Source organism: Aythya marila (genome assembly GCF_965140915.1).
Source record: "Aythya marila genome assembly, chromosome: 27".
In the NCBI taxonomy this organism is placed as follows: domain Eukaryota; kingdom Metazoa; phylum Chordata; class Aves; order Anseriformes; family Anatidae; genus Aythya; species Aythya marila.
Window position 1 is genome coordinate 5,481,163 of NC_139068.1, and position 27,494 is coordinate 5,508,656.

The 27,494-nt window shown below is 71.1% G+C and overlaps 1 protein-coding gene across 2 annotated transcripts; it reads right to left on the bottom strand.

The window, feature by feature from the left end:
* Positions 1–4,123: 4,123 nt before the first annotated feature.
* Positions 4,124–16,479, bottom strand: MIDN (midnolin). Of its 2 annotated transcripts, XM_082780124.1 has the most exons (8): positions 16,134–16,479; positions 14,164–14,389; positions 13,329–13,416; positions 12,945–13,007; positions 7,845–8,231; positions 7,423–7,555; positions 7,026–7,328; positions 4,124–5,043 (listed from the first exon to the last, which is right to left on the bottom strand). In XM_082780124.1, exons 2-8 carry the CDS (start codon positions 14,379–14,381, stop codon positions 4,781–4,783), a joined length of 1,455 nt encoding a protein of 484 aa, XP_082636250.1. In that variant the 5' UTR covers positions 14,382–14,389; positions 16,134–16,479; the 3' UTR covers positions 4,124–4,780. The 2 variants fall into 2 exon arrangements, with proteins under 2 accessions (XP_082636250.1, XP_082636251.1); XM_082780125.1 differs by lacking the exon at positions 16,134–16,479 and having other exon boundaries at positions 14,164–14,906.
* Positions 16,480–27,494: the final 11,015 nt, after the last annotated feature.

Consider the following 27,494-nt stretch of genomic DNA (forward strand, 5'->3'; position numbering starts at 1 on the left):
GTGCACGGGGCTGGGTGTGCAAGGGGCTGGGTGTGCACGGGGCTGGGTGTGCACGGGGCTGGTGTGCAGCAGGGCTGTGGCTGTGGGTGTGCGCCGGCCCCTGGGGTGTGACGGGAGGCCCGTGGGAGCCGCGGCTCTCACCACCGTGGGTGTTGCCCGACGCACCCTCTGCTGCGGGGGCCGGGCTGGCGGGGCTGGGGGGCACCCGGTCCAACCCGCCGGCACCCACTGGCCCCGCGTGGGTGGGGGCCTCGCTGCCCCTCCGAGGGTGCCCGGCAGAGAGGGGGGCCCCCACCGTCCCCAGCCCTCTCCCATCAGCACCACAGCCGGTGCAGGGGCTGGCGCAGGTCAGGGTCACCCCGTGGTGCTCTGAGCTTTAGGACTGAAGGCAAATATTTGCCCCAGGCCGGCGGCTGAGGCCCGGCGGGGTGTGTGCTGTGCGCACCGAGCTGTGGGCTGCACCCTGGGGGGCTGGGGAGGGGGCACCCCCTCTGCCTGGGCAGCTGCTGCTGTGGGTGTCCCACAGGAGGCACGGTTCCCCCTCAGGGGGCTGAAATACGGTGGGGGTGCAAGGGGAGCGTGCACTGCTTGTATGCACGCTCATCTCTGCGTGTCCCTGCATGCACAGCCCCCTCCCCTTGCATGTCCCCCCTCCCCAGTGCATGCACTTGCACCCTGTGTGCACCCCCCCCCTGCAAGCACCCCACCGTGTGTGCACACACACGTGTGAGGCCGCACACACACACACACGGGCGCCCGCCTGCCGGTGACACCCGTCTCCCCCCCAGCAGGCACCACACCAAAGCGGCGACGCTGGTGCTGCTGCATTGCCTCATACTGGGAGGACTGGGACGAGCGCGGCCGCGCCAGCGTGGGCCTGGCCCTGCAGGGCGGGGAGCGGGGACGCGGGACGGGGCGGGGGGCGGCGAGGAGGCGTCGGGCAGGACGGGGCGCGGGGCTGCGACGAGCACCTGGACACCGGCTCCCGCCCGGCCTCGCCCACCCGCCTCCCCCCCCCCCAGGACCACCCCCACACCCCCCGTTATCACCAGCATCTGCCGGCCCCGGGCGTGGTGATGTCACCCGGCGGCGGCGCGATGCGGCGCCCGTGTCCCAGCTTGCCTCCTGCCGCGCTGCAGACACCTCCCGTGGGTGCCGGCGGTGCAGCGAGGCTGGAGGCTGCCTGAGCCGGGCTGTGCCACGCCGTGCTGCACTGTGCCACGCCGTGCCGTGCCATGCCACATCGTGCTGTGCCATGCCGTGCCGTGCCGTGCCACCCTGTGCTGTGCCATGCCTTGCTGTGTTCTGCCACGCCGTGCTGTGCCACACCGTGCTGTGCCATGCAATTCTGTGCCATACTGTGTTGTGCCATGCCATGCTGTGCCATAGTGCACTGTGCCATGCCGTGCTGTGCCATAGTGCACTGTGTCATAGCGCACTGTGCCATATCATGCTGTGCCATACCGCCCTGTGCCATGCCACACCATGCCGTACCGCACTGTGCCGCACTGTGCCTCTGCTGTGCTTCGGGGCCAGGCCCATCCCACACCCACCCCTCACCCCGTGCCACCAGCCCAGCAGCACCCTCAGCTCCCCCAGCCCCCCCAAACTCAGTGAGCTGGGACAAGGCCACGGGGAGGGGGCCAGAAGGAGGAACCCCCCCCCTTGCAGGGCCAGAGGCGTGGGGGATCCTGGGGGCCGCCAGGAGCGCAGCTGCTTGCACACGCGTGGGTGCTGCCGCCCTGCAGAGCCGCCTGCTGCATCCCCTGCGCACACGCGTGTGCACGCAAAGAGGCAGGCGTGAGCGTGCACACGTGCGCGTGTCCCCGCGCGTGCCCGGCCGGGCAGGGATTGCCTTAAAAGGCCTCCGCCATTTGCTCGGCGCGGCGAGCGGCTCCTCTTCCCCTTGCCAAATTTGGCGCGAGTGGCGCGGGCCGGGGGTGTCGGGGAGGGGGGGGGGGGGGCAGCCCAGGGCTCGCGCTACCCGAAATGACGTCAAAGCCGGGCGCTGGCAGCGGGCCGCCCGGTGCGGCACAAGCCACCGCAGGAACCGGAGCCACTTCCTCACCCGGCCTCGGCTTCCTCCGCAGCTCGGCCCCGGGATGCCGGCTGCCCTGGGGGGGTGGGGGGGCTCTGGGGCTCAGTGAGCCCCCCCCTGGCCTCCTGAGTGTTCCTGCAGGGAGAAGGCACCGGCCCCAGCTGGGAAATCCCATCCGTAGGGTGCTGGGGGCCCCGTGGGACTCTGGATTGCTCCATCCCCTGGTTTCCTCCCCCGGTTCCCTGGGGTGCGGGGATGCAGCTGGATGGGGACATGGGGGGGAGGGGGGGAGACAGCCCCAGGCTGCAGGGGATGCAACTGAATGGGGACCATGGCCTGAAGGGACTCCCACCCCCTCCCTAAATAACAGCCAAACAGGTCAGCCCCCACTTCCCTAGGGTCAGGCTTTGCCCACGCACCCAGCGGTGCCCCCGCTGTGCCCCCTGGTGCTGGGGACCTCGGAGTGCCCCCGCTGCGCCCCCACACTGGGTGCAGAAGCTCAGGGGGTGGCAGGGAGCAGCGCAGCTTCACCCTGCAGCCCCCCAGGGTGGGCTCACAGCGGGCTGGAGATGGACACACCACGGGGCCGCTCCTGCCCACGGTGTCCCCAGCTGCGACACCGCAGCCACCGTCACCTGGAGCCGCGCTGCCCTGCAGCCCCGCTGTCCGTCCACGGCCCCACACGGCACCGGGGCGCACGCGGGTGCTCGGCTCACCCGGCCGTGGGACCGCAGCAGCGCTCACCACCCCCGGCTTCCTGCCCGCTACCCGGAACGGAGCCGCCGGCCCCGCGCCCCGGCACTTTCCACCCGGGGACCCAAAGGGCCTCTCCCTGCAGGAGCCAGCAGCGGGGCCGGGGGAAGCCGTGGCAGAGCCAGAGCTGACGCGCAGCCCCAGGGCCTTCCCCTCCCCGTCACCTTCCCCGGGGCGGGGGAAAGCCGCGGGGAAACGAAGCTGCTGCAGGTGGGGAAACTGAGGCACGGCCGCGCCGAGCCCTAGGGATGGAAGCCGGGCGGCGGGGCCGGGGTTCGGTGGCTGCGGCTTCGTGGCCACCCCGCCGCCGTGACGCAGGAGGGTGGCGAGCCGGGCTGGTGGAACCGGCCGGGCTCCTGGGGCAGCAGCCCAGCACGTCGGCGGGACGGGGCCGTGCGCGAGCGGGTTGGCCCAGTTGGGTGAGCGCCGCGCAGCCCCGGGGGCCGGCCAGCCGCCAGCGCCGGGAACACCGGCCCCGACACGTCCCCACGGCAAGCAGGGAATCAGCCCGGGGACCCCGACAGCACGGCCGCACCGAGCCCGTTCCCCCTTTGCAGGAGGAAGGTGGGGAGCCGCTGCTTTGCTTCCCCCTCCGTTTTCGGGTTTCCCTTCCTCCTGCAGGGCACGGTGCTGTGTGCAAAGGGCAAAGCTTGGCACGGCTGTGCACACGCGTGTGCACCGCACAGACAGGTGGGGTGGTGGAGGTGTGCATGGGATATTGCACGCTGATGTGGGGCATGCATGGCCGTGCAAGGAGGGAGCTGCAGGGGGCTGCACGCAGGCACGGCCCCAAACATGTGAAGGACACGGGACCCCCCCCCCCACCTCCCAGCCCCAACAGCAAGAGCAGGCGCGGTTGCATCCAGACTGCCCAAATTTATTTCAAAAATAAAAAATAAAATATTAAAGACCGAAAGCCTCGCTCTCCCCCCCGCCCCCCCCCTCCCCGAAACACACAAAAAAGACTTTTACAGACAAAAAACACATCACATGGGTTCTCTATTTGCACAGATCTCCTGACGAAAAAATCAAAGTCGGACAAGAAAAAGGATTTCTACGGCCTATGCAAGACTATGTCAGTATTGGCTCAGTCGGGTAATTAATGTCTATAAATATTAGCCCCACGGCTTGCAGACAGCCATGACCAAGTACTGGGTTTGTTTATTCATTATTTTTTTTTTTAACTCTTTTTTTTTTTTTCCTCTTTTCCTCCTTTAAGTTAAAAAAAAATCCAACCAACCAACAGGCGGGTGGGAAAGAGCCCAGCGACTCGGCCGTTGGTCTCCGCCGCGGAGGGAAGGCGCCATTTCTTCTCCCTCCGAAAAATAAAAATAATAAAAAAACACCCCAAAACAAAGCCCCCCCTCACCCTCGCTGTGGCAGCGGGGCCGGTGGCGCCCAGGCACACGCGTGTGTCCCCCCCCCCCGCCGCCCGCGCGGACCGGTAAAGTGCACGCGGGGCCGAGGAGGGGGGGGGGCCGGGAAGGGGGGGGCCCAGCCCCGCAGCCGAGCAATGCTACATATAGAAGGGAAGGAAAACAAACGGCCCCCAGGCTGGTGGGGGCCCCCAGCACCTCCGAAAGAGACTTCGTCTCCTCCTGCCCGCGCTGGGGGGGCTGGGCCGCCCCCGCTGCGCCCCTCGTCACAGCCAAAGCAGCAGCTTGGAGCCCCCCCGGGCAGCACCGGGAGCCAGGCGCCCCCCAGTTGGGGCAGGGGAGGAGGCTGGGGGGCGGGGGGGGGGGCAGCTCCTGCCCTGGACCCTCCCCAAAGCAGGGGGGAGGCTGCCCCAGCTGCCCACCCCTCCCTCAGACCCCCCCTCCCCATTGAAACAGTCCCCCCGGCGCAGCCACGTCCGCAGGAGCCGGCAAATCTAGAGGAGATCTGGCCCACGAAAACAGAAAGGAGACCCCCAAGGGGGACAGTGGGGGTGGGGGGCAGGGGGCACCCCCTCCCGGCAGAGTCCGCGGCCCCCGGGGCTCCGGCCCGGCTCTATGCTACGACGAACTCGGACTTGATGTCCGCCTTGACCTCCGGCTTCCAGACCGAGTCCTCGAAGTCCAGGTCGAGGCTGCCCTCGCTGGAGACGCTGCTGTTGCTGTTGGTGCGGCTGGACTTGCGGTTGGGCAGCCAGTGGTAGGGGGCGCGGGCGTCCCGGCGCGCCTTCCTGCGCAGCCGCTTCTGCTGCATCAGCAGCTGCAGCCGCTCCACCTTGCAGCGCGTCGCCCGGTTCTCCGTCTGCCGCAAGCGGTCGCCTGCGGGGGCAAAAGGGGGGCACGGGGTCACCGAGGGTCGTGGTCGTGGTGTGCAGTACCCGCAGCGACCCGAAATTAGTCCTAGTAGGGCGCGGGGTGCGGGACTCCATCCCTTTTCCACCCCCCGAAAAAAAGGGTTTGAGGAGCGCGGGGTCACCGAGGGTCGTGGTGTGCAGTACCCGCAGCGACCCGAAATTGGTCCTAGTAGGGCACAGGGTGCAGGACTCCATCCCTTTTCCACTCCCCAAAAAAAAGGGTTTAAGGAGCGCGTTGTGCGGTGCTGACCCTGCTGCGGCATGCAGGAGGGTGAAGATGCAGAGGAGGAGGAAAAAGGGAACCAAAGGGAACCAAGGGGAACCCGCTCGGTGACAAACGCGGCTGGGGGAGCGCCAAACCCCCAGCCACAACCACAGGGACAGGGGCGTGGGATGGAAAGGGGATGGAGCAGCTCCACTGGGCCTCCTGCCTCAGTTTCCCCAGCACAGGGACGTGGCTGAACCCTCAGCACCAAACCTCGTCACCCCACCAGCCCCCCATGAACACAGCGGGTAAAAACCCCATCCGATGCCACCTCCAAGCAGGGCGCATCCCACCGGTCCCCAGTGCCACCTGACTGGGGCAACTGGGACCCGTGCCAGTCCCTGGGGATGGGGACAGAGCCCAGGCAGGGGGGCAGCCCCACGCAACAGCCCAAAACTGAGGGTTTTGGCATCGCCAGCTGGAGCACGGGTGGAAAACACACCAGAAATGGGGGGGGGGGCACAGAGCAGGTGCCACCAGGTTGGGGACAGGAGCTGCCCCCGCATCCCCGACCCACAGCACCTTGCTGGGAATTCCAGCACCCCAAAAAGTGCCCCAGGGCTGGGGGTGGCTCTGGCCACGCAGGGTGAGCCCAGCCTGGCTCGTCAGGCACTGGGGGGGTGCCCACAGGTTCCCCCCCCACCAACGCACCCCAGCGCAAGGCACAGGTGGCCCTGGGAAGCCCCGGGGTGGCGGTGGCACAGGGGGGCACCGGCCACGTCACCGAGGGCTGGGACCAGGCATGGAGCCACCCCCAGCTGGGGGGGGGGGACACACCCCCTAAAGGGCCAGGAGAGAAGGAAGAGAAAAAAGCAAGGGGAAAGCAAGGACCCCCCCCCTGGTTTCAGTTCTTTTCTCTACGCAAATCGTGAGGGGGGGGCAGGGTGCACGCATTCGGGCACCTTCCGGCCTCGGGGCGCGCAGGTGTGCATGGGGGCTGCGGGAGCCAGCCTGTCTGTGTCCCCCCCGCCTGGGGAAACCCACCGTCACCCCCATGCTGTGACCAGGGGGGTGGGCAAGGAGTGGGAGCTGTCATTGTCACCCCCCCCCAAGCACCGCCTACACAGAGGGACACGGGGACAAGGATGGGGACACCGCAGGCGCCGGTGCTTGGGGTTGCGAAAAAAGCAGCACCGAGAAGGGGACAACAGGGATGGGGGTGCTGGGGGGGGCAGCACGAGTTGTGGGGGCGCTTCCTCGATGTCCCCACCATGGGACGTGTCCCCAGAGCTGTCCCCAGGGCTGGGACGGATCTGGGGCAGCGCCGTGGTGGCAGCTGCTGGGAAAGGAGGAAGAAGAGGAAGAGGAGGAAGAAGGAAAAAACCCCGGGGGAGGAGAGGAGGCGGCGCAGAGCCCGCAGGCAGGAGGCTGCTCCCTTGGGGCAGGCGACAACCTTGGCCCCCCGGCACCGTGTCCCCAAATCCTGAGCACCCAGGGGGGCTCTGCAGGGGACCCCCAAGGCCAGGGGTGCAGGATGGGGCAAATCTGCCCCCAGAAAATGTCCCCTAATTACCAGGGCTCGTTACCCAAAGCATTGCAGGGAGTTAACCCTTTGTGGAAAAATGGGGCGAGGGAGCAGGGCCAGCTCCGGGCTCTACAGGAACCCCCCCAGCCAGGACCCCGGACAGGATGGGAGGGGTCTGAGCGCGGATCCCAAATCCCCGGCGCGTCCCCGTGCTCACCGCTGGGCTTGCACATCCGGATCTGGCTTTGGCACTGGACGACGGGGTGCAGGGGCGGGGAGGCCGCGGCCGCCGGCAGCGGCTCTGAGGTAGTTTTGGTGGCGAGGTCCGGGGACGACGGGGGCGAGGAGGAAGAGGAGGAGGAGGAGGAGAACTGCGTCTGGCAGCGGAGCTGTGCCAGGGACTGGGGCATGCCCTGGTAGTGTCGCGTGGCGCTGAGGAGGTCGTTCAGGATCTGCAGGATGGTGCCGATGTCCCGCCGCGGCCGCCCGCTGCTGTCCTGGCAGTTGGGGTGCAAAGTGCCTGCAGGGGGGGCAAAGAGGATATGAGGACCCCCTCCCATGGGAACCCGCAGCCCCCTGCCGCCCCCAACCCCCCGACACTGCCCCACACGTACCGGAGAAGGTCCCTGAGAAGACCCCAGGCGCGTGGTTGACGAAGCTCTCGATGACGGCCCCGGGTTTGCGGGAGCGGGCGCTCGGGGCAGGGCTGCTGCCCGGGGGGGAGCCGCTGCGCGTGCTGCAGTCCACCTGCAGGCGGGGAGAGATGTGGGATCAACATCCAGAGCCACACAGGACCACACATCGCCCTGACCCCAGCCCCTCTGCACCCCACCCCAAACACCCAGGAGACCCCCCCAGGCAGGGAGCAGGGCCAGCAGCCACCACCAGCGCTTGGCTGGGGGGACGCGCAGCACCCAGCTTTGCCCCCCTACCCCAAACTTACAAACCCAGGCACCCCAACACCCCCCAAACACACGGCGGCACCCTGACCCCCCCCAAAACACAACCCATGGGGGACCCCCTCACCCTGACCCACCTCTGAGCAGGAGGACACCACGCTGCTGTTCACCGTCTGCGTGCTGGCCCCGTGCGAGCGGAACATCCCAGCGGTGACGGGAGCGGGGTGGGGGGCGTTACAGTACACGGGGGGGGCTGGCGTGGCGGGCGTGGGGCTGGGGGCCGGGCTCTGCTGGCACGCAGGCACCACGGGGATGCGGGCGAAGCCGGTGCCGGCGCCTCCGTGCAGCGTCCGGCAGTGGGGGCTGGCGGCGGCCCCCGCCTCGCCGCGGCTGGCGATGACGTGCCGGTGCTGGAGCTGCCCGCTGCTCTGCTGGGCCGCCAGCTGGAGCTGCACGAACATCATATGGTCGCCCACGCGCAGGGCCAGGGTGAGCGGCGAGCGTCCCGACAAGAAGTCGTTGACCTGGGGAGGAGAAGGAGCACCGTCAGCACCGGCAGGAGCTGACGCACCGCGTGCGGCCACCCCGTCCCCTCCCCAGGGACCCGCGGGGCAGGAGGCGAAGGGGCGACCCCTTCCCGTGCCAGGCTGGCAGGAAGGCGAGCGCAAACCGCGTCCCCACGCGACCCCAGCCCGGTGCCAGCTCCCTCAGCTGACAGCGCCGGGTTATTTTCCTTCCCCCCCCCTCCTCATCCCGGTCCTCCCCCCCCCCCCGCCCTTTATCTCCCAGCACAAAGCCGCCGTGCCCGCCCTCCGCGGCACCGATCCCGCTGCTGCCGCCAGCGCCGCCGGGCAGGGATGGGGCCGCGGCTGCCGCCCACCCCCAGAGCCGGCGGCGCAGCTGCAGCACCCCCACCCTGCCCACCCCCGGGGGGGGGCGCATAGGGGGGGGCTGCTTCGCCACAAGGACAGGGAGGGGGGCAGGTGAGGACATGCCGGGTCCTTGCCGTGCTCATTGCCATGGCTTCGAGCTAGCAGGCAGGGGGTGGACGCCCCCCCCAGCCCCCACTATCCCCTCCCCATAAAGCCTAATGGGGGGGGGGCAGCCCGGCTGCAGGCTCAGCCCCTGCCCACCCCGGAGGCCCCCGCCGCAGGCAGGTGATGGAGCAGCTGCAGCGCGGAGCCGAGACAAGAGCAGGGCCTGACCCTGCCCAGATCACAGCGCTGGAGGAGGGGGGGGCAATCCCCACCATCTGCTGCCCCCCCACACACTTCAACTCAGCCCCCCAGGAGGCATAAATCACCCCAGACCGCAGCCACAGCAAAACAGGGGCACCCCTCCAGCACCCCGGGGGGGGGGGGATGAAAGGGCTGTGACCCCTCCCCAAACGCTCCCCCATCTCCCTGTGCTTTCGCGAGCACTGCTGGGGGGGGGGTGACACCTCTCACCCCCACCACCCAGAGAGCAGAAGGGCAGAGGCTCTGACCCAGGCTGGCCGTGGGCAGGACACGGGGTCACAGTTCACGGGGATGACGCCGCCACCGCCCCCCGGCTTCCCCAGCCCAGCACGTGCGGCACCGTGCCCAGCTCCCGGCAGACGTCACCCACCCACACCCCCCCATCAACATCACCCACACCACGGGGGGGACCCCAGGACCCTCAATCCCCCCCCCCCCTCACCACCACGACCCCCACCCAGGGGCTGGTGCCTCGGGCAAAGCGCAGCCCCCAGCACCCTGCGCCGGCCCCGTCCCGGCTCCCCCGCGCCCCGCTGGCGCGGAGGCCGCTTCTGAGAAGCCGTGGGAAAAGCAGCTTTAAAAATACCAGCAGCAAAGCCCCGAGCATGTCAGGCGGAGGCTGCAGAGGAAGAGGTGGGCGTGAAGGAGACACTGCAGCTCTGGACACGGAGGTTACGGGGCGAGGGGGCGGGAGAGGACGGCGCTTGTGCACGGGGACGGGCTCAGGCACACGTGTGCGTGCACGGCACCTGGCCCTGGGAAAGGGGCCCCAGGCAGCCCCCCCGCCTGCCCCACAGACCCCAAATCCCCTCTTATGGGGGATTTAGGATGGAGCACGCAGGGCCAGCAGCTCCAACCCCTGAACACTGTCCCCAGCCATCGGCCACCGCTGCCCCTGCTTGGCCACCGAAACCTCCCCGGCCCCATGGCAACCCCCAGGGAGTGGGGTCTGCTCCCAGCCCTCCCGCAAGCAGGGGGCACGCAGAGCCCCCCCTTCCTGATCCCACCACCACCACCGCCCTCTCTCCATCCCATTCCCCCCCCCCTCCAAGCACAGCGAGGGCTCGCTCAGCCCGTGGGGAGCCCCGCGCGCCTCCTGGGGGCCCCCTGACGTCAGCGGGCGCCCGAGGCGGCCTCGCGGCTCCATCTGACTCACACCTGCCTCGGCGCCCTGCCTGACCCCTCGCCGGCGCTGGGAGAAACCAGAGAGCCCCAAACCCACGCCGAGCCCAGCGCCGGGCGCTTCCCGCAGCACCCACAACAACCCCTTCCTCCCCGGGGGGTGGTGGTGGGGGTCCTGCCAACCCCACAGCTCCCCCCCTGCAACCCAGGCAGGGTGGCTGGAAGCTGCAGGAACGCAGCTCTGGGGCTCCCAGCACCCGCCCCCACGCCGCTGCCACCCCCCCCCCGGCAAAACCAGGCCGCTCCAATGCAAACACGTCCCACCCAGCCGCCTGCTCGGCCGCCCACGGCCGGCCGGGGAGGACCCTGTCCCTCCCAACCCGCTGCGCCGCAGGGGCTGGGAACGGGGACAGCCCTGCCGGGAGGGGGGGGGCTGGGGGCAGCCGGTCCCCGAACCCCAGTGCCTGGGGGTCCCCCCCGGACCCCGCCACGTCCCCGCAGGGGAACCGGCCGCGTTGTGCCGGGCTCCGGGCCCGCAGGGATGGGGCAAGTGTCTCCCGGCTGCTTCTGAGAAATGCCGATGACTCAGAGAACGCCGCATTCCCGCCTCGCTCCAACGCCTGGCCCCGCATAACCCCGGCCCCCAGCCCCAATCCACCCCCCCATGGGGCACCGGGAGCTGCCCCCCACCCGGGGGGGGCCACACCGGCCCCTGTCACCACCTCTCCTGGGCAGGGATGCCCGGCACCCCCCCAGAAATGCAGGCAAGCCGAGCTGCCGTGCTCCCTGGCAGCTCCAGAAGGTAAAAGCCAGCCCAGACCACGGAAGACCCGGGGGGGAGGGAGCAGGAAATAAGCCCCCCCAGCCCCTGCAGGCTTCCAGGCGAGCTCTCCAGCCGGGCGCAGCTGCAGCCGACAGCTGGGACCCCACCGCCTGCTCCTGCGCTCGCCCCGCCGCTGCTTGGGGTTTTTTCCATGCCAAGCAGGGCAGGGGGCCAGAGCCCCTCGGCCACCGTTGAGAAATCGCATTCCTCGACCACAGCCCCCGGCAGGGCAGGATGCAACCCCCCTCCCCCCCCCCATGGGACCCCAGCACGGCCACACTGGGACAGGGATGGGGCTGCAGGGACGAGAGCCGCCTGCCCGCACGGGGGCTGCGGGCGCAGCTCCCTGGAAAGCGGGGGCAGCCACCACCCCCCCCCCCTTCCACATCCTTCCAGGAAGACCCCGCAGCGCCCGGCGTCACCTCCTGCCCGGCCACCACTTCCCGATGGCACCTGGGCAGGGGGTGGCAGCGCCCGGCCCCCCCACCACCCCCAGAGGAAGTCGGCGCAGCGCTCCCTGCGCTGCCGGAGGATGCGTGACGCAGGCAGCGCCGAGCAAAGCATGAATGAGAGGAGTGGTTTCCTGCCCCCCCCCCCCCCCCCCCTCCGCCCCCCCAGGTGCTGGCGGTTCCTCCTGCGCAGCCCCGGCTTCCTGAATCACCGACCCTGGAGGAACCTGCAGCGGGCAGGGAGGCGCGGAGCCGCTTCCCCCCCCGCCCGACAGGAGCCGTGCAGGGTGGTACAAGGCCAGGAGCAGCACTGCCCCCCCCCCCCCCCCAGGGGCAAAGCACATCCTGAGCCCCCCCCCCCCAGCTCCAGGCACTTCCCTGGCCCCCAGCACCTCCCTGGGGTGCTGCACAGCCATAGCCAAGACCACCACACCCTGATGCTGGCACCCACATGGGGTCCCCCCCACCCAAAAAACAGCTCCAAGTGGGGGGGGAAGGAGCCAGCCCCCACTGCGGGACCCCACGTCCAAGCTCACCCTGCCCACACAGGGTTAAAAACAGCCGCAGAAAGTCAAGGTCACCCCAGGCAGCCAAGGGCACCGCGGGTCACCAAAGGATCCAGGGGTGTCCCCATGGGCGGGGGGCACAGCCATGCCCTCGCCAAGCCCCCTGCGCTCAGCCCCCTCCTCCAAACCCAGCGAGGCAGCCTTAAAAAAAATATATATATAAAAATAAAAAAAACACAAAACCCAACAACAAAAAAAAAAAACAAAAAACAACCTTTTAAAAGCAAGCTGCGGCGCTGGCCGGAAGGGAAGGAAGGAGCTGAGCAGCAATAAGAAAGGGGCTGAAAACAAAGGAGCGGGGCCTGCGCGGCTGGGGGTAAATTCCACCTTCGCGGCAGGCAGGCGGCTGCGCGCGCACCCGCGGCGGCTCCCCCGGCCCTGGGAACGCTTCCTCCCCCGGGACCCCCCCCCCCTCCTCCTTGCTGCCACCACCGCCACCCCCCCGCTACCTCCCTCCCGCGCTCGAGGCCGCCCCAGCCAAGAAACTTCGCAGCTCCCCCCAACGCGGCCCCCGCCAGCGCCACCCCCGCGCCCCCTCCTCAGCGCAAGGCCAGCGCCGGGGCTCGGCACCACAACGCCAGGGTGCAAGAATTTCCCCCCACCACCACCCTCCACACGCCTTCAAGGCCGGGTCCAAGGGGATGGGGAGAGCGCTCCGGGAGGGGACACCGAGCTCTACAGCCTGCAGTGTGTGTGTGTGGGGGGGCTCAGCCCCATGTTCCCCCCCCAGGCTGGGCTCGCCGCCGACCTGCTGCGTGACCTTGGGTGAGTCACGGCACCTCCCAGGCTCTGCCCTCCCGGCCCTGCGGTGTTTGGGCTGCGAGCGGCAGCGTGGGACCTCCCCACCCGGGTGCTGGGCACGATGACGGAGCCAGCCCCGGGCACCACCCTCAGCGCCCCCACCCCTGCCGGGGGTGCAGCCGGAGCGGGCGCCTCTGCTCGGGGAGGGGAAGAGGAGAGAGGCCGCGGCCGGCCCTCCCCACCCACCCCCCCCCCAGCACCCCGCAGAGCCCTTTGTCTCCCGCAGCCAGCCTCTCACCTGAGTTTCAGTCAAGCTTTCCAGGGCTTGCATCACCGACTGCTCTGGCCTGGACGCCTGGGACTGGGGAGGAGGTGGTGGTGGTGGGGGGGGGGGGGGGGAAAAGGGGAAGAAGAAAAAAAAAAAAAAAAGAGGGGGGGTTATTAACATTACAAACGCGGAGAAGGAGGGGGCGGCTGTGCGGCAGGGCTGACATGTCACTTCCACTATTTCTACAGCAGCCCTGAGAAAGCCCTGAAATATTCAAGCCGGCGCCCAGCCCAACCTCCCCCGGGGCTGGGGGCTGCCGGCACCTCCCGGCCCGGGGCTTTAATAACACAGGGGGACGAGTGGGAGGGAGAAAGGAGAGGGGGGGACACACACACACAGCGGGGGGCTGCTTACCATCAGGCCGGCCTCCACGGTGGGCACCAGCGTCAGCTTGCTGCCTTCCACGACCCCCAGGTCCTGCAGCTTCCCGGAGCTCAGGCGGCTGCGGGGGGAGAGCGGCCGGGGGTGGGTGCCACGGGCAAGGGCAGCGCGGCCCCGCGGGTGGCAGATAGCACGGGGGGGGGCACACAGCGACCCCAAACCCTGCTCATTCCGGGGGCTGAGCCCCCTCCAGCACCCCCACCCCGAGGACTCCCAGCACCCGTCTGCCCCCCCCATGCACCCTGGGTGCAGCCACCCCCCCCCATGCATGCAGGGTGCTGGGACCCCCCCTTCCCTGCGGGGTGCAGGCGGTGGTTGCCGGGGGGGGCTCAGCAGCCAGGAGCACACCGGGCTCCCCCCCCCACCCCCTTCAAGTTGCTTGGGGCCGGCTGCGGGCAAGGGGGGGGCGCAGAGCCCCCGAGCTGGCGGCTGCGCTCCGGAGGCGGCCGCAGGAGGTGGGGGGGGGGGACGCGCTGCTGCCGTCCCCCCCCCCAAACCTTTGTCAGACAAAGGACTCCCCCTCCCCTCACCCCCCAGCAACCGCCCCCGGGCTGGAGGGGGGGGGGGGGGACAGGACCGGAGCCGCGCCACCGCCACCGAAGTTGAGCCCAGAACAAAGGGCAGGGCCCGGCCCCGGGCCCCTCGGGGGGGGGGCACAGCCGGGAGCCTCCCCCCCCCCCCCGCCCCGCTCCCGCTCCCCCCCGGGGCCCCCTCGGCTCGGGGCCGAGGCGGGGGCGAGGGGACGCCCCCGCGGCCGGGGGATGGGGCCGTGCCGTGCCGAGCCGTGCCGTGCCGAGCCGTGCCCTACCTCTCTTTGTGCAGCAGAGCCAGCCGCTCCTTCGGCACCTTGAGGCGCTGGGACAGGCGGCGCTTCAGCCCCTCCACCGTCTCCTCGGCGGGCACGGCGAGCTCATAGCGGGTGCCGGTGGTGGTGTTGATGCACAGGTTCATGGGGGGCTCTCCGGGGAGCCCCTCGCAGGCGGCAGCCCCCCGGCTGCAGCTCCTGGCGCCGGGCTGCGGGTCCATCCGCCGACCTGCGGGGGCAGCGGTGCTCGGTGCCGGCGGCGGACAAAGGAGGGGCCGGGGCCGCTCCGCCGAGACCCGCGGAGGGAGAGGAGGTGGCGGGGGCGCTCGGGGCCCGAGCGGAGCCTCGCGGGCAAGGAACCGGGAGGGTGCGGGAAAGGGGGGGGGGGGGAGCGCGCGGGGACCCTCCCGGGAGCGAAATAAGCCAAAAATTAAATAATTAAAAAAATTAAAAAAAATATAAAAGCGGGTCCCCGGGGCCTGCTCGGTGCCTCCGCGGCTGCCTGCCTGCCCGCCCGCTCGGGCCGGGGCCGGGCCCGGGGCTCGGAGGCGCTGGGGCTGTGCCCGCGGCCGGACCCGAACCGGCAGCGCCGCCGCCGCCGCGCGGAGCCGTGGAAGCGGCGGGCGGGGGGCGGGGGCGGCGCAAAGTAGCAGCGGCCCCGGGGCGGGGCCTCGCCCTCATTCACTCCGGCTCCGCCGGCGGCCGCGACCAATGGGAGCTCGCCCAGCGCCCGGCCGCCCGCGGTCGCGGCCAATAGCGGCCGAGCTCTTGCTCCCCACGTGGCCCGGCGGGAGGGCGGCCCCGGCCGGATTCCTCCCGCCCACGCGGCCGCGAGGCCCCGCCCCCCGCCGCCCCCCGCGCGCCCTCGCGCCTCGCGGCCATTCATAAGCCCGGGGCCGCACAACAAAGGGCCCGGCACGGCCCCGCCACCGCCACCGGGCCGGGGGGGGGGGGAAACGGGGACAACGGCCCCGCCGGAACGGGCTCCGGGAGAAGGGCCCGGGGGCGGAGGGGTTGGAGCGGGACGCGGGAGAGCGGCGGCTGCGAGGGTGCGGGGGGAAACCGGGGGGGGGAGGCCGGTACCGGGGGAGGGGCCGGGTGGGACCCGGAGCCCCCGGGGACACCGAGGCGGAAAGGGCGGGGGGGGCCGCGCAGAGTCACCCGCGCCCGGTCACGCCCGCCCGGTCACACGCACCCGCCCGGTCACCCTCCCGGTGACGCCGTTAGGGCCGAGGGGAGCTGCCCCGGCGGGGCTGGGGCCCGTCCCCGTCCCCCCCCCCTCCTCCTTCCCGGGCACGGTCCCGCTGCGCCCCCCCCGGTGCAACGAGCCCCGGCCCCGCAGTGCCCCGGGCCCGGCAGCGCGGGGGGAGCCGGCCCGGGGGGCGCGGGGGGGGGGGCTATGAGTCAGCAAAGCGCGGGCGCCCTCTGCCGGCCCCGCCGCGCCTCCAACGCCCCGGGGGGGCCCGCAGCGGGGGGGGCCCCGCCGGGACACCGGGAGCCCGGCCGCGCTGTGCCCCGGAGCCGCTGCTCGCCCGCCCGCCCCGAGCGCCCCCGGCCCGGCTGCTCCGCGCCCCCCCGCACACCGGGGCTGGGGGCCAGGGGCCGTTCGCCGGTCGGGGGGGGCACAACCGGGCGCCCCCTCCCCGGGCAGCCCGAGCTCGGGCCACCGGCCGCTGTTCCCGGTCGTCGGAGGCAAACCGCGAGTGGCCGCGGGCACCGACGGTGGGGCTGGGGGGGGGGCCCGGACAGCCCCAGCGGGGGGGGCTCCGCCGCCTTCACCCCCTCCCCAGAACAGCCGCTCCCAGGCAAGCGCCCCCCCGACCCCCAGCACGGCGCCGATCAACGGAAACCGCCCGAGCCCCGGCTCCCTCCCACCCCCGACCCCCCCCCCTCCAAACCCAGCCCGGCCCCGACGGCCTCCCCCCACCTCACCCCCCAGCCCCCCCCCCGACGGCGCTGCCCTCCCCACTCACCGTGCCCGGAGCGCGGCCCCGCGGTTCCCCGGCGCGGCTGGAGCTCGGCTGCCTCCGGCGGGGGGGGGGGAAGAAAAAAGGAAGAAAGCAAGCGAGAAGCGTCCCGGGGGGGGGCCGGTGGTGGAGGGCTCGGGCCCCGCTGCGCTTCCCCCTGCGAGCGCTGGAGCCGGCCCGAGCGCAGCCCTGACGCGGAGCTGCCGGGGAGGTGCCCCAAGTTTTATCCCGCACCGCCCGGGGTGGAGCCTGCGGGGGGGGTTGGGGGGGGCAGGGACCGGCCTGGCCCCGGCACCGGCCCCGGCCACGGCGCGGCCGCACCTGCTCCCGGGGAGGGTCCCGGCGGCGCCCCCCCCGCCGCTGCCGGGAGCTGCCCTCGGGGAGCCGGCGGCGCCCCCCCCCCAGCTCCCAGCCCTTGGGGTCCCGGCTCTTGCTGCGGGCTCGGTTCTGCCCCCCCCGGGGGGGCGCCCGGTGCTGCCCCCGGTGCTCCCGGGCCGGGTGCTCGGCGCTGCCCCCGGTGCCGCTGCAGCCCCGCCTGCGGGGGGGGCCCCGCCTCCCGCGGGCGCTGGGGAGGGGACGGGACCGGGACCGGCCGGGGTGCGGAGCGACCCCCCGGGGGGGGGGAGTCCGGGAAGGATCCGGGGGGGGGCTCGGGGCGGCCGGGGCTGGAGCTCGGCCCGCAGCGCCCTGGGGAGCGGAGCCGGGGGTGATGCCGCCCCCCTCCCCGGGGCTGCAGCACAAAGCCGGAATTCCCCGGGACCGGGGGTCGTGGCAGGCAGCCCCCCCCCACGGTGGGACGGGGCCCGGGCCGCTGTGTGACCCCCGGGGGGGCTGCGGCGGGCCGCTCGCTCGCAGACAATGCCCTGGCACCACGGGGAGACAAAGCTGGGAGAGCTGGCGGCCACCCCGCAGCACCCAGGGGGCTCCGCAGCCCCGGCCCCCCAGGCAGCAGCGCGGGGGGAGCCCGGGGGGAGCCCCCAAATCCTGCGGCCGTTCAGCTCCCGCACGCTCCCGTCCCGTTGCCCCCGGAGCTGAGCCGTGGTGGGGCCGGGAGCGAGGCCCCTCGGTGTGCACAGAGCCGCGAGGGAGGGCGTTTGGGAGCCTTTGTGGCTCAGCCCCGCGGCCCCCCGGCCGCCAGCCCCGGCCCCCGCGGGCTCTCGGGGGGGAGATGAGCTCAGGCGGCTCCGGCTCCGGCTCCCTCCATTGTTGTCCCTGGGAGAGGGGCCGAGGCAGGGCCGTGCCATTGTTCTCCCCGGGAGCGGCGGCGCCCCGGGCCCACGCTGCCGCCCCTCCTGGGGTCACGGCGCAGCTCGCTGCGTGGGCAAGGCCCCCGGGGGGCACGGGGAGAGGGGGCCCCCCTGCCACGGCTGGGCCTCGTGCTCCACGAGGGGCTGCGCTGGGGACAAGGCTTTGCCCCAGAGCCACCTCCGTGGGGAGAGGGGCCTCGCTGCCAGCCCCGTGGGGCTGCAGGGGGTCTTGGAGACGTCGCAGCCACGGGGCGGGTGCTGCAGCACCCATGGGTCCCATTGGGGGATCACCCCTGTTCCCCCAGGGCAGGGCTTCAGCCGCCAGCTCCCGGCTGCCGCCCTCCGGCAGGGCTCCGGCTCCTGCCCCGGGGTTCGCTGCCCGCCCGGTGACTCGGAGCCGGTGCTGCAGGGAGCACGTGGCACGGCTTCGAGGATGGGTGCAGCTCTCCTCAGCCTCCAGAGACAAAAGCCGGGAGATCCCAGGATTCCCAGCAGCCCAGATTTTGTGTGTTTAGTTTATTGTGTTGCCCTGGGAATAAATCGTTAAAGATTACCGTCAGACTCGGGTATAATTGCTGTGCGGCATCGGAGGCTCCTGTCGTCTCCAGGGGGAGCGTTCCCCAAACCCCGCACGGCTGAGCAGCTTGGGGAGAGACGATCTGACGAGCAAATACCTACACAAATCCCGCTGCAGGCCACACGCAGCTCCTGCAATCCGCTTAGCTAACCTGGGCCCCGCGGATTAGTCCCCGCAGCGGCTCGCGGCCACGGAGCAGGCGGCTCACACCACGCGGGGCACCGCGGCCACCGGGGCTGGGGGGACCCAGGGTCCCGTGGGGACACTTCCAACGAGGACCTGGCCACCGTGCACGGCCCTGCTGGATGGGCCAACGCAGGGCAGGGCGCGGTGACGACTTCTCCACGCCCCTCGGTGCTGCTGAGCCTCCCCTGGTTTTAGCTGGGAGCCCTGAACCTTTTGGGGCCGGTTCTTGGAAGTCCTGTCCCTCGAAGGAAGGGAATTCCCAGGCCTCCTTCTTTGGGGAAATCCCCCACCAGCCCCGGGCAGCAGCTTTCCTCTCTTTCATTTTTCCTCTCTCTCTCTTTTTTTTTTTTTTTTTTTTCTTTTGGACTGAATTCCTGTCTGATTTTGCAGCTTTGGCAAACGGGGAATTTATCGCAAGTCTCTGCATTCCCCTCGCAGGCGCGGGGTCATGGGATTAGGGCAGAGCTGCAGCCTCGCTGAGGCAGGGAAAGGGGAAAGGGGGAAGGAGGGAAGCCTCGCTCCTTGCTCCTGCGGCCGCAGAACAAAGCAGGACTCGATGTGGGATGGGGACCCTCTCCCTCCACGCTTTTGGGGAGCCCCCAGCGCGGAGCAGGGCCCTTCCCGTGGGGCCACGGCGGGGCCGGTGCAGGGTGCGTGGTGCTGAGCTCCCGGCAGCGAGTGGGAGCGTTCCCACGGGCGCAGGGCCAGCGGCAGGGCTCGCACGGACACACCCCGGCAGCAGGGTGCAGCCGAACCGCTTCACCCCTGCCCGCCCGGTCCCGCCGGGGGGGCGGCGTGGGGCTGCCAGCTGGGGGTCCCGCTTCCCCCTCCCGGCCCCCCGAGCCCCTCGAGGCCGAGCGGCTCAGCCTTAGTCACGGCGCTGAGCGTGACTCAGGGTACCCCTTGTGCTCAGGTGAGCCACCGCTGTGAGTAAGGAGCTGCAATCCCCACCCTCCCGGCGCTGATCCGGGAAGGAGCCCCCCCCGCCCACCACGGACGGAGCCCCCCCACCCATTCTGGTTGGGGGCTGCCCCGGGGCGGGCGGCTCCGGGAGGGCAGCGGGGTGTCCTTGGGCAGGACAACGGTGCTGTGTCGGTGACGCTGGTGGGGCTGTAAACACCCAGGCGTGTCCTTAGGAACACACAATCGGCTCCGTGTGCTTCCCGGCTCTCGGGGACGTGTCCTGGTGGCCCTTGGCAGCGCGTCCACGCATCGCCGCCTGGGGACACCTTGGCAGCTGGCCCAGCCTGGCCTCACGGCTGGGCCCCATCTGTGGGGCACCCCACAGCTCTGTGGGGCCCCGGTGCCTGGTGAGCTGAGCCCCGAGGTGAAGCCACCAAAAGGGGGTGACCTGGGCAGCACCCGCTGCGGGGTGCGGGAGCCCGGAGCCACCCGCGGGCCACGGTGACCCCGGCGCAGCGGGGGGCTGCCCGCCCGCTGCTGGACCCCGGCTGCTGAGCTCGTGAGCCGCAGCCACGCGGCCTGGCCCCGGCCCCGGGAAGGATGGCGAATCCCTCTGGATATAGCAGCAGCCGAGCCCAGGTGCGGGGCCATACTTGGCCGTGCCGCGGCCCCCACTGCCCGCGCTGAGGGCACGACTATTCTGGGCGCCCTGAGCTCACGGCCCCCTCCGGGACGCCGCGCTCCCCGGCCCCGCTGACGCAGGGCGAGCAGCTCCCTGCCAGCCCTGGCGCGCTGCCGGTCCCGTGGCCGGCACCACCCCCTTGGCCCGGGCTGGGATTTGATTCCTTCCCCTCGCCGGCCGCAGCACGCGGGCTTGGCCCGGGTGCAGCCTGGCTCCGCTCGGGGCCAGGCAGGGGCAGCCAGCTGGCCCCAGCGCCAGCACCGCAGGGCCGGGACGTGTCCCCACCTCGCCCCCCGCCCGCAGCCAGCAAAGGGCAGGGGAAAAACACGAAGCCCCCCGAAATGTGGGCACGGGGTGGGAAGGGGCTCCTGGGTGAGGGACTCCTGCCCGCTGCAGCTGGGAGCACGGAGGGGACCCAGCACCCCCTGGCCCCTGGAAAGCCCCCGGCAGCCTCCGCAGCGCCCAGGCTGGATGTGGCCCCGTCTGTGCTCAGCACCGCGCGGCGGCTTCTCAGTCACCGCGACATTTGTTGGTCTGCTTTAAATCACCGGCTCCAGGAGTCAGATGACAACTCAGCCTGTTGTTGTTGTTGTTATTATTATTATTATTATCATTATTATTATTACAAATGCTTGAGCAAGTTGCCAGCCCAGGGGAGGGGAAGGACCTGGGATTTCAGCAGCTGAACCTGGCTCCTTGGCTGACCCGGGCTCTTAAATCAGAGGGAAATGCAACCCCCTCCGCCCAGCCCTCAGCTCCAGCTCGGGCGTTTTGTGGTCCAGCCCGGGCAAGAGCGAAGCTGAGCAAGCTCCGGCCGCGAGCCAGCACCGCCCGCGCTGCACCGCGCCTCCGCCACCGTCCCGGGGCTGCTCCCCAACCCCCCTTCACCCAGGGGCTCCCCCAAATCCCCCCAGCCTGCCCCTGCCCTTGCCTCGCCCTCGCTGACCCCAGGGTGATGGGCACAGGGGTGCCCAGGGGGCATCGAGCGGGGTCACCTCGGGCAGGGCTTGCATCAGGCACCACCGCCGGCCCCGCCACCCCATCCTGCTCCTGCCCCACAGCCTGCCCCCCACCCCCGGGACTACCCATCCCATAATGCCCCGTGCCACCCCACAGTGGGTGGGGTCAGTGGGTTCCCACAGTGCATTATGGGGGGTGTAGTTTGCTGCCCCACTTTGGGGCGCAGCGTTGGGGCGCAGCATCCCCCGCGGCCATCCCTCAGCCCCACACCTCCTGCCCCATAGCCGGGGGGGAGCTCAGTGTGGCTGCCTGGGGGGTGTCCGGCTGGAGGGGGGGGCACCATCAGGCAGTGAGCGCACCCCCAGGGCTCAAACCAAGGGTGTCTGCCCCATCCTGCCTGCACGGAGGGTGGGGACAGGGCTGGCACCCAGCTGGGGTCCTGCAGAACCCAAGCCTGTGCCAAGGGCCGGGGGCGATGCCGGTGTGGGGTCCTGCAGGGGGGGCGTGGGGCAGCCTTGGGGGGCGGGGGGTGTGGGACGGGGTGTCCCACGGGTGCCCCAACGCGCTGACACACGGGCGCACACTCAGCGCGGCGGCATCCCCACCCCTCGCGCCTGCCCACTGCTCCACTTGGAGCCGCACCAAGAATGCGGGGACCTCACCCGCGCGGGGGGCACGGTGCCAGCCCCGGGGCTGCAGGCACCCCGTCCTCCCTGCTGCTGCCTCGGGGGGGCCGGGGCTGCTCCCAAAGGGACGGGGACCCTGCGGGGTGTCTGGGCACCCCACGCACCACGGGCTCTGGCACAGCGTGGGGTGCAGGAGGGCGCAGACACGAGCGCCCGTGCAGGCTCCCCAGCACCGTCCCTGCCCTCTGCCGGAGCCGGCACCCACCAAAACAGCGAGGCCGGGAGGAGGAAAACAAGCCCCGAGGGCGGGTGGTGCCACAGGAAACCCCAGCCCAGCGGGGCTGAGGACAGGAGGAGGCGCTTCCTCCCGGCCTCGGCGCTGCACGCGCTTGTGCACCCTCTCCGTGGCACCTCACAGCACACTGCACTTGTGCACTTGTGCACGTGCTCGCTGCATGCACAGACACCAGCACGCACTCCTGGACGTGTGCTCGTGTCCATGCACGCTCGCCCAGGCCCCCTGCACGCTCACCCTGCTGCTGCACCCCCTGGCCTGGCCGGACGCTGGCTCACGCCGCTCACACACATCCCGTCATGGGCACACGCACCCCCTCGCTTCCCGGCCGGGCCGCACTCTCCCCCCGGCCACAGTTCCTGTTTATGGTGATGGAGCCTCCTGCCCGGCCCCCCCTGCACCAGGAGGGCTGGCCGGGGTGGGGGGCACCGCCGTGTCCCGCTGCATGGCCCCGGTGCTGCCCCTGCGCCCTGTGCTGGATCCCGGATCCCGGTGCCACTTGGGGCGGTGGAGCTCGTTTCTGGCCGGTGGCCACGTGGGGCTGCGTGCTCCCCCCACGGATGTGGGGCCACGGCTTTATTCTGGGAAGAGCGGCAGGAAATCCTGGTGGGAATGCGAGCCGGACCCCGTGTGTCACCGGTGCTGTCACCACAAAGGAGCTGCCGGGCACGGTGCGCCGGGACGTCCCCGCAGCTCCCCGAGCATCGCCCGAGCCGGCTCCGTCTTTCCGCGGGCCCTGCCCCGTCTGCCCGCAGCGGGACCGTGCTGTGCCCATTTCCCAGCTCGGGGGAATCGAGGCCGAGGGGGAAGTGACGTGTACAGGGTCGGGGTGAGTCAGTGGGAGCTAAGAATAGACGGAGGAATCCAGCCCTGGGCCGGACCCACTGCGCCGCATTCCCCAGCACCGAGCCGCGCTGCAGGGCTCAGCTCCCCTGTGCTACCTGTGGGGAAACTGAGGCAGCGGCGGGGGAAGTGACTCACCCCACACCGTGGCCTGCTAAACACCCTGCTCTGATTAGATAATGGGCGGAAGGATCAGAGAGAGCCGAACAGCTCCTCATTAAACCTTTGTCTCCCCATTGCGCCTTCAGCTCCCAACGGAGACCTTGGGCCACGCTGCCTGGCGTGGGGGCAGCCCTGCCCCGAAACGCCGCTCACACCCACCGCGTGCTGCAGCGCGTGGGCAGGAGCACACCCCAACACCCCAGGAACCCGCGGAGGCAGAGGCTGTCCCGGCCATAAACGGGGCTGTGGGGGCCAAACCTGAGCCCCCCATGCTCACAGAGCCCGGAGCCAGGCGCTTCTCCCCCTCCTCGGCGCACGTGGCTGCTGAGAGCACCCATGGGACACCGAGAGCCCCCTCGGGTGTGCACGGATCGTGGGAATCCGGCATCCACAGCCCCCTGCTGGGCTGGGGGGGGTGGCGGGCAGGAAACGAGCTCCCCGATCGCTTTGGCAGCGATGGTGAAAGAGGCACCCGGGGCGGAGGAGCTCAGGAAGGCAGGAGGTGCCGTGCCACGGCTCTCCCCGCTCCCCTCCTGCCTTTTGCTCTTTTCTTTCTCCTCTGCCCTGCGCACGGTGCAACGAGTGCCCAGAACTCGGCCCCGTGGGGTGTTTACTGTAGCGAGATTCAACTCAAGGCCGAGATAGGCCTCCAGATAAGGCCAGCATCTCGGGGAGGCCAGCGGCTCCCGGGCAGCCCTCCCGCTCCCGGGGCCGGGGTCAGGCAGGCAGAAGGTCTCTGCAGGCGGCTGAGTTCGGGTCAGACCGGCTGCACCGGCCCCGCCGCCACCCGGGCTGGAAAAGCCCCCCCAGGGAAGGGGAGGCCGGTCCTGGTCCCACTCCCCCGCTCCCAGCACAGCCCTGCAGGTCGCCCGTGGGTGCTCCCCGCATGGGTGCTGCCAACAGGACCGGCCTGTGGGGCCCCGGTGACGTGGGGCGCTCTGCAGGATTAGGTTTTGAGGGGAAATGCGATACGGCAGCGATAGGTTAGGCTGCAGGAGATTAGATCATCTGTGGTTTTGGGAGCACCAGCAGAGCGGGGTTCTGCTGCAACCTCTGCAGCGCCCGCCCCGCGTTGCCCATCGGCGCCGATCGGCCAAAAACGCAGCGGCACCGACCCCGCTCCCCCCGGCACCGGGAGAGCCTCGGGAGCCTGCCTGCACGCGGGGCATGCCCAGGAAAACAAGAACCAAATAAAAGCAAAAGAGAAACTTGAGAGCAGCGCAGGAGACCTCCGTGGAGCGGAGACCAAGCGTTGCCTCTCGCCTTTGGCTGCTCCTGAGAGCCAACAGAGCAAAAAGCCTCAGCTTCGGGTTGTCACTGAGGTGAATTGCCAAGGGAAGGTGCTGCTGCTGCAGCCCCCGGCCCAGTTCCTTTCTTCTTCCTCCAGCCACAGCCCTTGGCTGGTGCCGAGGTGTGCACAGAAAGTTTTGAGCCCCTCTTGGAGCCGCAGGGACCAGGCTGCAGCACGGGGCACGGCATCACCGGGCAGCAAACAGAGCCCGGGCACCGTGGCTCACCGGGGTCACGGCCCCTATCCTGGCACCATGGAGCTGCCCACAGCCCCTGGGTGCAGGGTGCTCGTGCTCCTCGTGCCGTGCTGGGACCCTGCACCCCTGGGTGCCCACACCAGCTCGGGATGCTGCGGGTGCTGCAGCCGGCTGGGGCTCACATCGGGGTCAGGGCCCATCTGCCGGGGCAGGATGTGGGGCCGGACGGGGGACACAATGCGGGGAAGCGGCGAGGGGCGAGCAGGGACAGGGACATCCCGCAGCAGCGTGCACGGCCTCGCTCCCGGCACACCCAAAAACCTCAGCGGAGCCCGGCCAGGGGCGAGCGCGGTGCCAGCGGTGGCCATGCCCCAGCGGGCGCAGTGTGGCCGGAGGCATCCCCGTGCCCCGCATCCCTACACCGGGTGCTCCTGCACCTGCCTGGCCCCGGGGGGGGACGGGACCGGCCTGCAGCAGCCTGTCCGCGGGGAGCCGGGACGCGAAGGAGCTGGTCGGGGCGGCAGCGGGGTCCGCTCAGCCCACACAGGTGTGGCCACGCCGGCGGCAGGCAGCGAAGCTCCGCGCCCGGCTGGCCCCGTCTTGCTGGGTGGCAGCAGCCGCCCTCCCCGCGCTCTCCTCCCCGGGGCAGGCACACCCTGTCATTACGCCCCACAGCAGCTGCCGGCGCTGCCCGGGAAGGGAGGGGGCGGCGGGGCCGGGGCAGAGCCGGCCCGATGGGGACCGGGATGGGGACGGGAGGACGGGGACGGGAGGATGGGGACGGGAGGATGGGGAGCCCTCGCCCCAGCGGGGCAGGGAGCGGGCACGCAGCCTCACCTGCCGGGGCAGGAGGGTGCTGGGGACCCACGTCCCCTCCCCGCGGGGGCACCCTATGGTCTCGCGGCCCCGCCGTGGCCTTGGCACGAGGGGGGAAGCAGCCGGGGTCACGGCGAGCAGCTGCCGGGGACGTGCCTGCGGGGCCGCGGGCGCACAATGCCCCCATTGAGGTCCCGCGGGGAGGGGGGGCGCCCAAGGTGGCGGTGGCAGAAGGGACTCCAGTGTCACGCCAGGCCTCAATCCCGGCTATTTATACCCGGCCGGGGGGCGGCCGCTCCTGCACACAGGCGGCCTTTGAGGCAGCGGGGATGAAAGCGCGGCGCGGGGGCATTCCTGAGGGCAGCCTCCCCGGCTCCCCCCCGGTTTCCCTTCCCCACCCTGGGCCCCAGCCGGCGCCAGCCCCGCCAGGAAGAGCCCCACCGGCACAGGCAGCTGCGGCCGCTTCCTCCCCGCGGCCCGGCGAGGAGCGGGGGGCTCGGGGACGGAGGCGAGGGTGGCCCCGTGGCGGAGCGGGTGGTGGAGAGGCTTTGGGGACACCGGCTCCGTGCTCGCCCCGCTCGGCGGTGCTGGGTGCCAGGACCTCGGCGGTGCTGGGACCTCGTTAGGCTGCAGCCTGGAGCTGCTCAGGAGCCTCCCAGCTTTACCAAGGGCGAAGTCCCGGCACATCAAAGCTGGCAGGGGCAGCAGGAGGCAGGGCAGGAGCCTTTGGTCCCCACCAGTGCCCGGCTCCACTGCCCAGCCCTTCGCAGCCCACATCGGGGTCCCAGTTGTGCACACCTGGGTCCGGCCGTGCCCCCCCCCCCGTGGCACAGCACCCGGCCCGTCACTGCGGCAACCGCCACCAGCTCCGGGTGTATTTTCTTAACCGGGGCCGCCGTGGGAACCTGGCCGGGCGCCACCTCATTCCGCTCGGGCTTTCTGGGCCGCCTTTGTAGCCGGCGTCGAGCCCAGCTGGCAGCCGCTTCCTCCCGGCCTCCCCCTGCCCCGCGCGGGTCGCAGCCCCGGGCAGGGGGTGGCGGAGCCGGGGGGGGACTTTGCCAGGACCCCCACCACGGGGCCGCATGCCCCAGCTGAGCCGGTGGCCCCCGTGCACCCCGCAGCGTTGGGCTGGCTCCGGTGAAGCCAAGCGCCAGCGGCCGCCAAAACTGCCCCGAGCGAGGGCTGCGCCTGCAGCCCCCGGGGTCCCTGAGCTCTGCCAAGGCACCTGGGAGCCCGGGGGGGGCCGTGCCGCCCCCGCTGCCCCGCTCCCGGCTCCGTAACTCCCTGGGGCGAAGCTCCCTGTGCCTGGCGGGGGCACCCACAGCACCCCGGGGTGCTCTCGGGAAGAGCGAGACGCCCGCTCCCATTCCGGCTTTCCCCACCGGTGCCTCGGTTTCCCCCAGGGTGCACCCGCCGCGGGCCAAGGGTTTGCTGCGCTCGGCAGCGCGGCGCTGGGAGGCTGCTGGCCCGCGAGCTGCACCAGGACAAGCAGCGTCCTGCCGGCTGCAGCGCCCGCCGGCGCTTGCACCCGCGCCCACATTTTGGGGTGAAGCCGGCGGGGAGACGGGCGAGGGCACCCCACTGCCATCTGCCGGCACGGCGCCCCGGGATGGGGCTGGGGGGCTGCTGTCAGGGATTTTTTCCCCCCCCCCCCCGTGCTCCCACCGCCGGGACAGGGCAGCGCGCGTGGGAGGCGTGCGGAAGAGGAGCATTTTCCAGAGCTGGAAACCCAGAGGAAAAAGGCTGCAGGACGGAACGGCTGCGGCAGCGCGGGTTAATCATTACAGCAGCGCTCCCCCCGGAGAAGGAAGTGCGAGGATACGGCCTTCGAGCCACCCAAGGGCGACGTGGCCCAAGGACGCAGCCGGGCTCGCGCTGGCAGAGCCTCTGCTGACCTTCCCACGCCGGGGCGCCCATGGCCACGGCCTTGGGGGGGCCACGAAGCCCCGGCAAGGGCAAGGGGGGTGCTGCCGGCCCCCGGGGGGGGGGTTCAGCTCCATGCTCAGCACCCGTTTCTCCCAGCAGGAGCAGGGGCGCCGGGCAGCCCCCGCACCCCGATGTTGCAACGCGGGGCACGAGGCTGCGAGAGGCCGGGCAGGATCCGAAGCACCGCGGGTTTGGGCAGGGAAAGGGGCGGCTCTGCCAGATGAGTCAGTGCCGCCGGGAGCCAGGGGAATCCTGGGGCTGCGGCGGGCTTTGGGTTGGGGTTTTTTTTGTTGTTTTTTTTTTGTTTTTCCTGTGGAGAGCTCAAACCTTTCCCCTGCATTTTGGGATCCGTGTGGGACCGTGGAAACACCGTGTGGCCAAGCGCTGGGAGGGGACGGCAGCGGCGCCCAGCCCCTCTCGGAAATCGTCCCCCACGAGCAGAGCCGAAGCAGCGCCGCCGCCGAGGCTTCACTTTCCGAGCTGCCCCGGCCCCGCTCCCCACCCTCCAGCTGGCAGCAGGAGATGCAAGTCATGGGCGAAAGCGCCGGGTGGAAAGGGAGGACGCGGGCGTCGTGGCCCCGCTCGTGCCGTTTTCCAGCCCTGCTGCCCACCCGGGGCAGACGGAGCCTGGGCCCCGTGACGCCAACGCCGCTGCTG